This window comes from Thunnus albacares, chromosome 15, assembly GCF_914725855.1.
Source record: "Thunnus albacares chromosome 15, fThuAlb1.1, whole genome shotgun sequence".
Taxonomy (NCBI): domain Eukaryota; kingdom Metazoa; phylum Chordata; class Actinopteri; order Scombriformes; family Scombridae; genus Thunnus; species Thunnus albacares.
The window spans coordinates 4,514,226-4,529,845 of NC_058120.1; the positions used below are offsets into that span (position 1 = coordinate 4,514,226).

A 15,620-nucleotide genomic window follows, 5' to 3' on the forward strand; every position below is an offset into this window, starting at 1 on the left:
TAAATAATTGTGCAGCATGCATGACAGGAGAACCCAAAGCAGACCCCCACCTTAGTGGGTTTTAGGTACCCCTCAGAGAGTGAGCACACCAGTTGTCATTATGGGTGACGATTTTCCCACAGCAGATATAGACTTATACATGTAGTAGCCTAGTAACAGAAGTACCGCTATCTTCTTCATCTGCAATTAAAAATGTATTTTTTATTGGGTCAAATCCCGTCACTGATACCGCGCATGCGCACCTTGTAGGCTGCCTGTCAATGCCATAGCAACCGGAGCAGACCATCAACATGGTGAGTGTTCGTGTTGTCGGCTCTTTTTTTCGTTGCTCTTTTCCGCTTTTTCCAGCTCATTTATACGGTCCTTACTGTAACTAGCTATCAGAACATGCGCTGACTTCGTGTCTTGTAGCTTAGTTGACGTTACATGCGACGTTGCTGTAGCTGTGAGCTAACATGGGCTAACTTTAATTAGCTACATGTCAGTTAGCGTTACTGAATAACTGGATAATATTTGCTCTGTTCTAAACGCGTCTGGACATTTCTGTTATGCCGTTTCTCCTAAAACTATGTTGTATTGGGTGAAAGAGAAATATATTCGACTGTCTATGAAGTCACTCTGGTTAAGAATACCAACCAAATGCCTGAAATAAGAAATATACTAAATGTTCACAACATATGTAGCGTAGTAAAAATGTGTGTTTAATGTTGGACTGTTGTCTGCCTATCTGCTATTTTGTCATCACATCATAATTCGGCTTCTCCCTGTCTTACTGAATGTCCTGTTATGTCTTCAGGCCAAAGCAACGACTGTAAGAGAAGCACTGGCCAAATGGGTGAGTGTCATGCAGACATAGCTGGAAAAAACAGACAGGACATAAAGTTCTGTGTAGAGCTGCAACGATTAGTCGATTAATTGATTAGTTGACTGACAGAAAATTAATTGGAAAAGATTTGATAATCAAAATTTAGTTATACTTTAAGTAAAAATGACAACATTTGTGGTTCCATCTTCTTAAATGTGTAGATTTGCTGCTTTTGAGTGTTTTCATATTGAATATTTTGGGGTTTTGGACTGTTGGTTGGACAAAACAAGACATCTGAAGACATCACAGTGGTCTGTGGAAAATTACAACAGGCATTTTTCACTCTTATCTGACATTTTATAGGCTAAATGATTAATCAAGACAATAATGCGTTTTTGATAATTAAAATAACTTTGTTGCAGCTAGTTCTGTGAAAGATAATAACTGTATTATCTGTTCATATAAGTATGTAGAATTTTGTGACTTGAAGTTCAATCCATAAATGAATTACACAATAATTAATTGCATCTTTTGATCTGTGTGTGTGTGTGTGTGTGTGTGTGTGTGTGTGTGTGTGTGTGTATAGGAGGAAAAGTCAGGGGAGAAGGCGAGCGAGGCCACAGCTATAAAATTGTACGGTCAGGTTCCTTCTATAGAGAAGATGGATGCTTCTCTCTCCACACTCACCAAATGCGAGTGAGTCCTGTAGTGATTCAGTTGCTTATTTAAAGTTATTATTATACAGAGGTTGATATGTTGAGTGTGTACTTAGAAGTTATTTGAAGGTATACAGTACTGTGCAAAAGTTTTGGCATTTAAAATAAAGTGAGGATAAAAAAATAGTGACATGAATAGTTTTTATTAATCAATTAAGTTCATCAGTAAATAGAAGAAACCTAAATGAAATCAGTATTTGCTGTGAGCAGCTTTGCCTTTAAAGCAGCAGCAGTTCTCCTCGGTATACCTGCACACAGTTTTTCAGATACTTGGCAGGTTGGTTGTTCCTGCATCTTGGAGAAGTTGCCACAGTTCCTCTGTGGATTTAGGCGTCTCAGCTGCTTCTGTCTCTTCATGTAATCCCAGACTGACTCCATGATGTTGAGATCAGGGCTCTGTGGGGGCCAAACCATCTGTTGCAGGACTCCTTGTTCTTTTTTTTATCAACTTTGTCATTGTTTGTCAAACAAACAACATATACAAACAATTACGCAACAAAAAAAATGCATTCTCACTTCTGACATCTCCATATATACTATATCCAATAAATATTGTAGCCATTGATTACAGGAGAGAATATGAGGAGGCAGCCAGGGTATGGCTAACATTTTTTTTGCAGCTGTCAGACCAACAAAAAGTGCAAGCATCTGATGAAATGAGAGAGATGAGAGGAGGTATCATTGAATAGGAGCAGCTTTGGACAATATGGCACTTTAATATCAAGTAGGTCAGATAAGGTTGTAGATACCATTTCCAGAAATACACTACTCCTGGACAATTCCAATACATGTGCAGAAAAGACCCTGAGTCCCCATCAGTGCAGAGCTTGCAGTCAGAAGAGGATATGAGCTTCATCAGAAGGAGCTTCTTGGGAGTGAGATACATCCTATGTAGAAATTTAAAGTGTATCAGTTTGTGGTTGGGATTTTTGGAAGTACCATCTAGATTGTCCCAGACTGTTGACCAGCAAACAGATTAACCAAGATCCCTACTCCAGATTTGATGGACTGCCAGAGGCTTGCAGACAGAATTGAAGAGTAATTATATCCTACATACTAAGCCTCTAGCCTCTCAAGTTGTTAAAGCTACACCCCCTGGGAACCCATACATTCGCATTGCTAACCTGAGATGAAGGTAAAAGAAAAATTAGCTTTTAGGAACATTATACACAGAGCACAAATCATTAAATGACCTAATTCCTTTATCATCCCATAAAACTGACAAATTATCAACACCTTTTGCAGACTATTGTGAAAACTGAAAGGGGACTCGTCCTGTAACAAGATTCAAGTTATTAAATATGGGACTATGAGTGTACCATTTTAAGGAGGTCTGAGTATGATTTTCTACTAACCACCATGTTGACAGTAATAAGGACATAATTGGACCAAGCTGATGTTTAGCAAGTTTAGGAGGCAAAGCAGAGTAAACAAGGTCCTGTAATCAATGAGGGTGAGCAAGGTTCTCTTCTGTTGGTCTTCACAAGACCTGAGCATTGGGGTCAAGCCATGTTGACACAGGACGCAACATATATGACCAAAAATACAATTTAAAATTTGGGACAGCTAAGCCACTATTCTTTGCAATGTGGACAACTTAATATCTGGTCGTTTACCACCCTGCACAAACTTAGAAATTACTTCGTTTAATTTGTCCCAACAGCCATTTGGGGGAAGAGGGGTATCATATTGGAAAAGAAGTTTACTCTGAGGATAATATCCATTTTTATTATGGAGAGTCGAGCTGACAAAGAGTTAGGTAATTTTGTCCATCTACCCAAGTCTTCCTCTACTTGTTTTAGGATGTTTTGGAAGTAAAGAGGGATGGATATCAATGCCTAGATACTTGAAATATTTAACCACTGGAATATGAGGACAGATTAAGAGGCATTTGTTGGGACTTGGACCAATTGATCTTATATCCAGAGAGTGAACTAAATCGGGCAAAGACATCCAAAATGTGAGGAATTGAGGAGGGGGTGTTACTAGCATACAGTAGTATATCATCTGCAAATAAGGACAGACAATGGTGTGTGTTGCCAAAAGCGTTGGGTTCAATAAGGGGATATTGTCTTATACTTTGGGCTAGATGTAAAGTAGAGAAAGAGAAAATAGAAGAGGAGAGAGAGGACAGCCATGGCAGGACCCTCTAGAGATGAAGATTGAGGTAGATAAGATATTGTTGGCTGTCACCATGGCTGAAGGATTTGTATAAAGTACCTTAACCAGCTTAATGAAGCCCTGACCAAAGCCAAACTTCTCAAGGAACTCCCATAGGTACTGCCACTCAAGCTGATCAAATGCTTTTTCTGCATCGAGTGACAATACAGCACAGTGAGTTTTAATATCTCTTGAAAAGTATAACTCATGAAGTAATCTGCAAATGTTGTCTCCTGCCAGACGAGACTTATATATACTTATATTATAATACCAGTTTGGTCATGATGCACAAGTTTGGTCATATGTTTCTCGATCCTGGAGGCCAACACTTTAAAGGCATATGCCTTCACTTCGGCACATAAAATATATTTAGCTACTACATAAAGTTACTTGTTTAGGTAAGACTGCAAGCAAAGCCATGTTGACCAAGAAAGGAACTCTTTTTAATCGCAGGAATCATATGTATTGTCCAAGTTGAACATTGAGAAAGTTGAGTAAAATCATGCGCAATACCATCTCACCCAGAGTCTTTCCTTTTTTCATACCAAAGATGGCCTCCTTGAGTTCAGTTAATGTAATATGAGTCCCCAAATGGTCTTCTTCCTCCTGAGATAAAGATGGGGGGGTTTAGGTTTCCCATAAAGTCCTTACCATTCCTTCTTGTTCTTGTTGCACAAGATAGTTCTTTAGAACTCTGGCTGGATGTTTAGGCGTGTTGTCATGCTGCAGAACAAATCTGGGACTGATCAGGTGCCTTCCTGATGGTATTGCATAATGGATAAGAATCTAAACATCTAAAATGCCTAAAACTTTTGCACAGTACTGTTGAAGTTATGTTAATCCATGAGATTAGCCTTGTTTACCTCACTATTGGATGTGTTGTTGTTCAAAGGTACATTTTTTCCACTGAAAAATACATTTTTCAAGATAGACAAATATTATGTGTCTTGATTAGAATGTACACATACTGTTTCATCCACTATAAAGCTATGAAGTATTTTTTGGAAAAGCCACAAATTTGAACTGATTCAGCATGAAAAAAGCAGTCCAGTAGGAATCTCCCAGCATCTAGCAGATAAAGTAGAAGGCCAGCTAATACAGATGAGTATTTGGCACTGTATTATATTTTGTTAATCTATTGCAAAATAGAAACATAAAAACAACGACTAAAGTTTGTATAGATCACATTTCCTCCTGTGTGCAATTCTTTTCTACTTTTTTGAGGGTCTAGGGAGATATAGCTTTATACTTCTCCTAAAATGGATTTCTGGTAAAACCTTTTTTGCACTTATTAACTTGCATACTTGTAAGCTGAATAAGGCCAATTTTTCTCCTAAAGAAATAATGTCATACATATCAGGGGTTCAGCTTTATTTACATTATCAATCAATGTGCCAATTATTTATAATCAACTAGTTGTTTCTGACTTAATTTGATCAAAAGTCCTGTTTATATACACCATAGTAGAGAAACATAGGAGCTACTTTTTTCCCCTGAAATGGCAGGAAAAGATTCCTGACGTTTTCTCAGCCTTGGTAAATGCCACAGAAACAGAATTAACATTTAACAAAAAAATATTTTTATTATTTCTTCATCATAGTCTGTATTGTGTCTGTGTTTCCAGAGTGATGACACTTCAGTGTTTTGTTTCATAGAAATGATCACACAATCAGCATTAGCGTAATTGCCTAAATTGCGAATAAATCCATTCATCTATTAGTAACAGGAAGTTAACCAAAATGACTGCATACACATCGGTTTACTCTTCACTGTCAAATCTAATTATAAGTTAGTATTCAGCCAGCTGTCTCTAATATGCATAATTGCTGACAGTATAAACATAATAGACGCTACAGCCCAAGTATAAAACTGCAGATAATTCTCCAGAGAAACCCAACAGTTCAGTCTAAGCAGCATGTTAAGAGAATTTTCAGTTGCTCATCTGTCAAGAGCATTATGTTAAAGCAGCTTAGCAGCTAGTACAGACATTGTGTTCAGTGATTCACTGTATGTTTTGAACCAGATTAGTATATTTCCCTTAAAATACCTGATATGTGATTATACTGTATCCCTCACAGGAAACTGTCTCTGTCCACAAACTGCATTGAGAAAATAACCAACCTTAATGGCCTGAGTGAGTACTTACTGCATGAAGACAGAGTAGCAACACACAAACACACTATTTAGGGTTTGTCATGTGGTTTTGTATTGTGTCCTTGTAGAGAACCTGAGGATACTGTCACTAGGGAGAAATAATATCAAGGCACTCACTGGGCTGGTGAGTCATGTGTACACATGAAACAGTCTTTCATTCTTTCTGTCTTCCTTTCTTTCAAAGTACTGTTTTTAATTACACTTCAGAATCAGAAGCAGGTTTATTGCCAAGTAGGTTTGCACATACAAGGTATTTGCCTTGTTGTGCGTAACAGTCAAAAATATACACAAAATGAAGTAATCCTAAATAATATAATATAAGAAAGAAAGAATTTACAATAAAAAATATGTAAAATATATTCTCTGGTGAGAAGAGCTGCTACAGGTTTCAATTTTAAATTGAAGAGAATTAAATGAAATATATACAAAATAGGAGGAGAAGGAGTAAACAATATATGCAGTGTGGAATTAATAATATAATAATAATAATAATAATAATAATACAAGTTGCATTAATGTAACAAGCACTGTTAGATCATGTACAAATATAAGATTATGGGGTTTTATGTTATATAACGTGTAATGTCCATGGGAGGGATAGAATCTATGTCAGTGATCTTTCCTGCTCACCACTTTCTAAATGATAGGAGTTTCAGAAATGTCAACACATGCTAACCACATGCTTTGTATGTATATTGTTTTGCATGTGTGCGTCATGCAGGAGGCAGTAGGAGACACATTAGAAGAGTTGTGGATCTCTTATAACCTGATAGAGAAGCTGAAGGGAATCCAGTGCATGAGGAACCTGAAAGTCCTCTACATGTCCAACAACTTGGTCAAAGAATGGGGTGAGCCACAGTCATGCATCTAGTCAACACAACTGAAACACTGGCAGCTAATTAGCACAATGTTCTATGTTTATTCATAGAACATGAATTGGTGCTGAAATCCTTTATATAATGTTTTTGTTGTGCAGGAGAGTTTGTGAGGCTAGCTGACCTGCCGTGCCTGGCAGACCTGGTGTTTGTTGGAAATCCTCTGGAGGAGAAGTACTCCACTGAGGGAACGTGGATGGATGAAGCCTCTAAAAGACTACCTAATCTGAAGAAACTAGATGGTAAGACTGTCTCTGCAGATTATCGTATGTTTCCTCAAGTTTTTTCCTCTTTGAAATCAGCATTCAGTCTATCTTTCACTTCCAAGGCAGATAATGTTCATTTAGTCCTTGTTTTGTCGATATAATTGATGATCTGTTTTTTCCATTGTTTCCAGGAACCCCAGTCATCAAACAGGAAGAGGATGAAGGAGACAGAGAGAGCTGAGAAACAGGACTGTCTGCAGAACTGCAACACCTTTCCCCAAGAGTCCTCTTTTTTTTTTAAAAAAAGTTTTCTATAGTTTTTGCCTGAGGCTTTTCTTTATATAAAATATTTTTACAGCAACACAACCCTGTGTTGTAGATTGACAAGCACAACATAACAAAATACACATAGTGTGTATCCTTCTGAATTGAAGAAGCCAGTTAAACTGACTAAATACTGCAGGCCTGGTGGGTTTAGGACCAGAAGTGTTACTACGTGATTACCACATTTCCTAATGCTATTTACAGCATTACGTTTTTCTTTTTACCGTCAAACTATGAAGAATATTGAAGCTAATACAAATTGACTGTGGAAATTGGTGGTATTGTACCATTCAGGAGCCAAAACCACTCAGTGTGTAAATTTACAATGTGTCTTACAGAACATCTTTAAGTGTGTATGCATCCGTCTTCTAGCAAGAACCTAAGCACAGTGTAGTGCACTCACTTGTGAGCAGAAACATTTGTGTGGACCAGAGTTTGACAAGGTAATACTATTAGCTTCACCCTGCTGGACCTTCTCTAGCCAAATAGGAGTTGGCTGTAAATACCTAACACTGTCTTCCCTCCATAGCATCACCATGGAGAGATGGCCAGCATGCTAAAGATTAGCTGGGTTGTGATGTATTTACTGAACTAAGCAGTGAGACAAATTGACTGTTGAAACAAAGCGACTCAGAAGTGTTCACAACTTGTTTGAAACCCTGTAGATGTTGTGAATTTATTTCTATGGTTACTCCTGGTCAGCTTTATGCAATTGTATATTTGTATGAGTGATACATTTCAATGTTAACCACAAAAGAAAAATCCAGCAAGTAGTTGCATCCTGCCACGGTACATTGACAGCAAACTCTTTTTTCCAGTTGTTATCAGAATTCAGGAAATAGCTGAAATGAGGGTCTGACTTCTCAGGTAGTAAGGGAACAGCAGTATGTTTAAAGTTTGCACCCAGCATTGTTGTAATGGAACATGAAGGGACCATAACCATATACTGTGCAAAGCACTGTGGCACGACTGTGGAGTCACTGAACAAAGTATATCCACACCTCTGTTTGGTACTGTGTTGGTTATAATTTTCCTGACAATATGGTCATGTAGAATATTGCTTAACTTTATTACATTCATATCTTAACAAGAATTTACGTTGTAATAAGGTATACTGTTCATTATTTGAAGGGCAGATATTAATCAACTGTATTTTCCTGTGGGTTTTAGGCTCATTTAGGAACCAAGGTTTCCACAATGTTCCTGTTCTTAAAGATCTGATACCAAGGTTAATGCATGTAGCACGTCTTAATTAATTACCACTGTCAACGTGATTTTTGAAGTGAAGTTTTAAGTTATTTTAGAAATGTTTGTACATACAGTTGTCACATGTTTATGTTTTTTAAATGATTTTGATAATTGAAATAAATACTATTATGGGAACATAGTGTCTTATCAGTTATAACGTACTGGTTATATTATTAATTTGGTGACGCATAATTGGTAAATGAGTAATTAATACCGACAGAAGTTGTCTATTTTTTGTAATTCACAGGTCACTTAAGATTACATTTCGTCTGCAGGAGTTGCCTCTGAAAGTTTAAGAATTGTTTTCTTTTCATTACATTTTGGTCATCTATTATGTATTAATTTCCTGCGTCATTGTCTTTTACTTTACATACTTTTTATACGTTTAATGCGTTTTGCAGAAGCACGATATAATTGGTCAATGTAGATGTCAATCGCTGTTCCCTCCATTCGCTTCCTTGGCAACAGCATGATACCCGGAAGTTGTTGTCTTCGCCGCGAAATATCAACAGCTCCAACTTCAGAGCAGTAGAAATGTCAGTGCCAGTGTTTTGCAGTAGATAAAACTCTCCTGAGTGTAGTGTGCGGTGGTTGTAATGCAGCGCAGTAAAGCGGCTGTGAGTGTGGAGGTGAAGCAGGTGATTGCAGCTCTGTGTAGACTGCTAGCGGCCACCGGCCTCCACGCTGTCCCCGCTCCGGAGACCTTCAGACGGGCTAAATTTGGTGGTGAAGTCGAGGTGGTAGGTTCAACACTTCTCACTGTTTTCCTCGTCATTGTCCTCAAAGTTTGACCGCACTGGCTAATATAATGATTTGTTGGTACATAATAGTCAAACTGACTATAACAGACAACAGACCTTTAGTCCCCCTGGCGTGTTTGAGATTATAGACTCAAGTTGTATAGACAAGCTGCTGTGAACTTGCAGTACACTTGTTTCAATAAAGCTGTTTATGAAAACAAAACAGGAAGACAGAGCAAAACAACTATGCAATAAAGTTAAAAGTAAAGTTACGTCATATTAAAGAAATAGAGAAAAAATATGAATTGTGGTCGTTTTATTAAGAAATGTGTCATTATGTTTGTTGCTTTCAATGGCAGAATTAATATTCAACACTGGCATACTAAAGTGGAACACAGAATTGGAAACTAGTTCATATGAATAATAATGTTTGGATAATACAGAATTTATTTTTTATACCCCAAATAAATATACTACATACGATCAGCTTGCATCATGTAAGTGTTGGAGGGAAAATGGAGAATTCTAGAGATTTCACACATACTTGTGTCATGTGAAATATAGGGCTGTAACTAACAATCATTTTCATTATCAATTAATCTGTTGATTATTTCCTCAATTGATCGATTAGTTTGGGTTATAGAATGTCAGAAAGTAGTGAAAAATGTTGATCACTGTTTCCCAAAGCCCAAGATGACGTCCTCGAATGTCTTGTTTTGTCCTGATCAACAGATATTCAGTTTACTATCACAGAGGACTAAAGAAACCATAAAATATTCACATTTAGGAAATTGGAATCAGAGAAATTTGGCACTTTCTCTTAAAAAAAAAATGACCCAAAAAGTTAAATTGATGATCAAAATAGTTGGCAATTAATTTTCTGTTGATTGACTAATCCATTAATTGACTAATCCTTGCAGCTCTTGTTCAAACATCACTAGAGTGAGAAATAGAATGTATTATGGAAATTTCTATGGGTACAGATTTTATTTTATTCATCTCATTATGTGTAATTCCTTCTGAAATAATGAAAAAAATATGCATGTTTACTTTGAATGTTCAGAATATCTTCTTTAAAAGTAATTACAGGAAAATGGAGGCAAAAAGGAAGCCCAGCTATAGTCAAACAGAAATAACTGGCAAACTAAAAGCATGCACACATTATTATACCTACAACCATCACAATGTGAAGATTTGGGGGTTATGAAGCCGGTAATGGCATAAGTAATGTAGTAAATTATAAAAAAAGATATTGTCATACTGTATCATGTTAGTCATCTTTCTGTTGTTTTCCAGGAGGATCAGTTCTGGCAGCTGCTCGCTAACATCTTTCAGACAACTGGAACCGTTTCCTCTGAAGCCAGCACACAGCTAACAGAGAGTCAGTATCACTGTTTTCTAGATCTATCCCTTTATCTTATGAGCTCCTAATGCTATTTGTCTTGGACTTTACTGATTTCCCTTTAAGATGCTTTTTTTGAACGATCTGAAAACATCATACCTACATGTCTGCTTGTTTCAGCACTTATTTGGAGCGGTTTGACACTAAAGTGATCATTTTCAAATGCAAGTTGCTAAAAGAAGACTAAGCTATGGTAGAAACTAATGTTACAATATTAATGTGAGAGTATATTGTAAATGTATTTATCATTTTATATACAATAATGAAATTGATGTTCAATGTACTGAACTGTGTTTCACTGTTATTTCACTTGCATAAAACAAACTTAAAACCCTGTAATAACACATTTTTATTATTTTTCAGTCGGAATTTACTTATCATACATTTGTACAACAGAAACAATACTATGATATAAACATATTATCACGATACATGATTCCACTGATAGTCAATATGTGATAACGAAGTATTACTTAACAAAGCTAAGCGAAGTGAATCAACTCACCAACATTACTGTACACACTGAGAGCTCCATGCTCTCCTTTGCAGGGATAAAAATAGATATGTAGACTGAGGCTGAGTGTTTTTTCCTCTGTCTGTGTGCAGCCTCTGAACACAGGAAGCTGGTGGCTGCAGGACTGTGGCAGACTGGCTACCATGCTGACTGGATGTATGTGAGGAGGGGAGGTGGAGGAGGAGAAGGAGGAGGAAGGGAGGAGGGGAGATTCTCCAGCAGAGATCTGCTCCTGGCGTTGGGCTGGCTGCTCGCTACAGGAACACTGGAGAAACTGCTGACTCTGCGAGTACAGCAACTGGACAAAACACTACTCACACCTACACCTGTAAGGACTGCTGGTACCATTGACACCATGCTGCTATGTGTAATGGAAGCATGTCTACGCTGCTACACTACTGATAATCCTAAATCAGTACCTATCTCTGATCTTGGTCTCTGTGTTTCAGGTGAAGCCTCAGATTTCTCATGAGGTCCACTTAGACTCGGCTTCTCTAAGGAGACTTCAGTGGCTCATTGGCTGTCTGAGACATCAGGGGCGGACCCTGCTGTCCATGCAGGAAGAGCGAACTTCATTGCTTCATGCTGTGAGGAAGTCCACTGTTTCTAACTTGCTTAAAGGGAAATTCCACCGATTTTACACATCAGTATGCTTAAAGGTGGTGGGGAGAGCTGCTGCATGTATTGAGGGTGATGTAGGCGAAATGTTTTGACAAGGAAGAGGAGTGCATGGACTAAAAAAAGATGATATGTGTGGTTCTGCTGCATCGATTTTGATCCTTTCTTTTTTCAGAAAGAAATGTGGAAATTAACAGTAAATTTTACAGTTCTACAAACTATGAGACACAGACTACTATTCCATATTTGTTAGTCTTTGAATGTTCAAATTTTAACAAATGATACGTTTTGGAGCATACTCAAGTACAGGGTGATTGCAGTTGACGTTTAAGATGAGGTGCATACGAGACTTTTTTTGTTAAATGAGATGAAATAAGATAAGATACATAAGATGAAATGAGCACGTTTATGCTCCTCTACCACAGATATGTTTAACACAAAAATATTCAATTTAAGTCCATAATTAAAATACTTTTTGACTCAGTCTAACCAACAAATAAATATTTTTCTCAGGTTTTTTCTGCCAGCCTCCCCTCCTCTGCATCCTCCTCCTCTGATCAAAGCTCTAAAGTGCTAAGAGAAGTAAGTGTGTGTGTGTGTGTGTGTGTGTGTGTTGAACCATCTGTTTTCTACTGAGTGTTAAACATTTGTTTAGTTTGCTTTCAGGCCATAAACTCATTTTGGTATTCTGTTTCTTTTTTTATTAGTTGCAATTCTGTATTGTTGTTTGAGAGATTTTTAAAAAAAATAAAGGATGCAAAGTGTCAATATTCCATCTGTGAGTACAGCATGTGTGTGTTCTAGGATTGTGCTCATATGCGGGAGCTCTGTGACCTCCTTGAAGCATATCTGAAGTGGAAACAGGTGGAGAAAGTTTTCTGGACCTGGATGGTGAGTTAGATACACACACGCACACACACACACACACACACACACACACACACACACACACAGGAAACTATTCAACACAGCAGTGATTACAAACACTTCTCATTAATGATTCTCATAAATTCAGCCGCTGTTGACTCTCAGGTCAGTCAACCATCTCTATCTAATACAACTGTGTGTGTGTGTGTGTGTGTGTGTGTGTGTGTGTGTGTGTGTACTTGTAGGATAGCGTAGTGGATTGCCATCTGAAAGATCCTGTTGTTGAGAGGTCTACACATCCAACTGATAGGAGAGCAGCAGTTTGTCACCACGGAAACCGGGGTTTAGAGAAATTGGAGGACATGCTGTTGAGACTGCCCACATCACAGGTTGGCAACACACACAGACACACTCAAGGTGTTCCTCCCACACAGATTATTTCACAATTGTTTCATGTGAACAAATGTAGTTGAAATATCTATATTGTATATTGTATGTACTGAGTAATATTCAGTCTGAAGAAAATGAAACATGTAGCGCAATGCGTGATACCCTGAAAACCATGCCCACTGGAGGGGAAAACAACCGGCACCATAAAGTGCAACCAAGGGCTGAAACACTAACAAAATGCCTGTAGCTAGCTAAAAACATTAGATTTCAGCATGTCAAAGGATTATTTTAGCACCCTGTCTACCACAGAGGAAAAGGTATTTTCTAACACCTGTTACATTAAGATGCAACACATGAATGCAAGGGCTGACATCACGTTTATAGTAGAGATAGCACAACTAATAACAAATGTAACTACATAACAAGCTGGCACTTTTCACAGCTGATATGATGTGTACAGTTTTTTTAACATAGTTGGGGAAATTACACACACAGACATGCAATGATTTTCCGTTCAGGCTCTTTTTAGCATCTAGCAGCGTCTTCAGGTATATGTGTCATTTTCACAGAGGTTTTTGAGGTTGAGTCAGTTTTTCTGTTCGGCAGCTTATAATAACTTAGTTCTGGGTTCTTTACCCTATTGGTTGTGCAACCCACCACACATCAGCTTTTCTCAGACATTTTTCTCTTGTTTGCTAGCAGACAGAAGTGACAAAGAAGCACCTTCATGCAATACAAAGTCATTGGAGAGCAATGAATTGTTTTCCCCTCCGGGGTGGACAGGACTTAAATGCGCTCTGTCTCTGTATTTTAGGAAATACATTTTTTTTGCTTTCTTTCCAAGAGTGAGATAAGAAGATCGTGACCACTCAGTATATTCAGTAGGGAGCTGGAGTCAGGTCGTGGTCAGCCTAGTTTAGCATAAAGAAAGGGAGCAGGGGGAAACAGCTAGCCTGGTTCTGCCTAACATTCAAACATGCACGAACCAACCCCTCGCAACCTCACGAAATAACACTCTGCATCTCATTTCTTTCATTTGTGTATGAACATTTAAAAACAACACGCCATGGTTTTTGGGGGGTAATGTGCTGTGTTTGACGATCTGTCTTGTACCTTTTCACTTTGGGGAGAGCCATGCTAGCTGTTTCCAGTCTTCATTATAAGCTAGGCTATCCTCAGACAGTGGTATTGATCCTCTCATCTCTTTTTTTGCCCAGCATGTTGAGCTATTCCTTTTAATAGAAACAATAGCCTGCCTGAAAAGATGAGACCAAGTCATTGTTTACTTGATATATCTATAGTATGGTCCCTCTATCAGAGTGTCTAAAGATAGAGGGTGTTGTATAATGTACAGATTGTAAAGTCTGTTCTATTTATTTGTGTTTTGTGATTTTTGGTTATATAAATGGCTAAACAAAATTGAGTAGACTTGATATTAGATGGCACATGTGCCAGTCACCAGTAAAGTAGGGCTGCAACTAACAGTTATTTTCATCAACAATTAATCTGCAGATTATTTTCTCAAGTAATTGTGTAGTCGATACAATGTCAGACAATAGTGACAAATCCCCATCGAATCTCAAAGACCCAAAGGTGACATCTTCAGATTACTTGTCTTGTCTGACCAACAGTCCAAAACCCAAAGATAACCAGTGTATTATTACAAAAGGCAAGAAAAGCAGCAAAACTCTCATTTGGCATTTTTGTTTGACTCAACAATATTATACCACAAGCCTCTGCTGGTTACAAGTGAAGAGGGTTCGGTGCTAATGGTATTCTTGTTTGTCGTGATAGTTGAATCTTTGTGCCTAAATCCCTTTCATCTAATGTCCCAGAAAGGTCAGAGGAGAGGCAAAAGGGATGCTGAACACAGGGGAGAGGGAGGAGAGAGGTTGCAGGGTAGATTGGACACCTCCACCCTCCCTCCCCTTCTCTCTTCTCTCCCCTCCCTGCCCTCCCTGCCCCTCCTCTCCCAGTCCTACCGAGCCAGGCTCCATGCTGAGAAGCCAGTCAGACACAGCAGCCGCCCAGCGGGGGGGCTCTGCGGCAGGGCCGAGGATCCAGACGAGCTGTCGGCGTCTCACGCTACACAGCTGCTTCTTCACGCAGAGGCCAGACTGCTGGAGAGGAGGGACAGGCAGAGAATGGCCAACAAGATACAGCTGCAGGAGATAACTGGCAGGCTGGACGAACTGGTGTTGATACCACCGTAGACCTTCCTTTTTTCACTTGATAAGTAACTTATGCGATATGAATGAGATGATTTTGTCAACATGATAAGGACTTGGACATTCAACCACATGACTTTTTACAATTGTTCAAAACATAAACATATGATGTGAAGCTGGTTCATTAAAATATTACCTATATCTTTGTTTTTCTTTGGTCCTCACACAGTATAGAATATATCTATAGTTTTGTGACGGACGTGTTCTGATATTAGGAGGCTGATTTTATTTATTCAGAAATATAATAAATATGGACAAAAGTCCACTAAAGCATCTTGTACTACCCTGCTTTTGCCTGAAGTTAATTTATGCAAAATATACAGATGGGGGTTTATAATTCATGGAATTACATGTAAGTGCATAACAATACTAT

The 15,620-nt window shown here is 38.3% G+C and overlaps 2 protein-coding genes across 2 annotated transcripts; both read left to right on the forward strand.

The window, feature by feature from the left end:
* Positions 1–215: 215 nt before the first annotated feature.
* On the forward strand, positions 216–8,605 carry dnal1 (dynein, axonemal, light chain 1). Its single transcript, XM_044375634.1, has 8 exons — positions 216–293; positions 797–835; positions 1,392–1,501; positions 5,760–5,815; positions 5,904–5,959; positions 6,557–6,683; positions 6,812–6,952; positions 7,108–8,605. The coding sequence occupies exons 1-8, from the start codon at positions 291–293 to the stop codon at positions 7,155–7,157; spliced, it is 582 nt and encodes a 193-aa protein (XP_044231569.1). The 5' UTR covers positions 216–290; the 3' UTR covers positions 7,158–8,605.
* A 318-nt stretch (positions 8,606–8,923) lies between these two features.
* On the forward strand, positions 8,924–15,385 carry tedc1 (tubulin epsilon and delta complex 1). Its single transcript, XM_044375633.1, has 8 exons — positions 8,924–9,228; positions 10,525–10,609; positions 11,237–11,472; positions 11,594–11,731; positions 12,276–12,344; positions 12,567–12,653; positions 12,875–13,018; positions 14,855–15,385. Exons 1-8 carry the CDS (start codon positions 9,085–9,087, stop codon positions 15,230–15,232), a joined length of 1,281 nt encoding a protein of 426 aa, XP_044231568.1. The 5' UTR covers positions 8,924–9,084; the 3' UTR covers positions 15,233–15,385.
* The last annotated feature ends 235 nt before the right edge of the window (positions 15,386–15,620 follow it).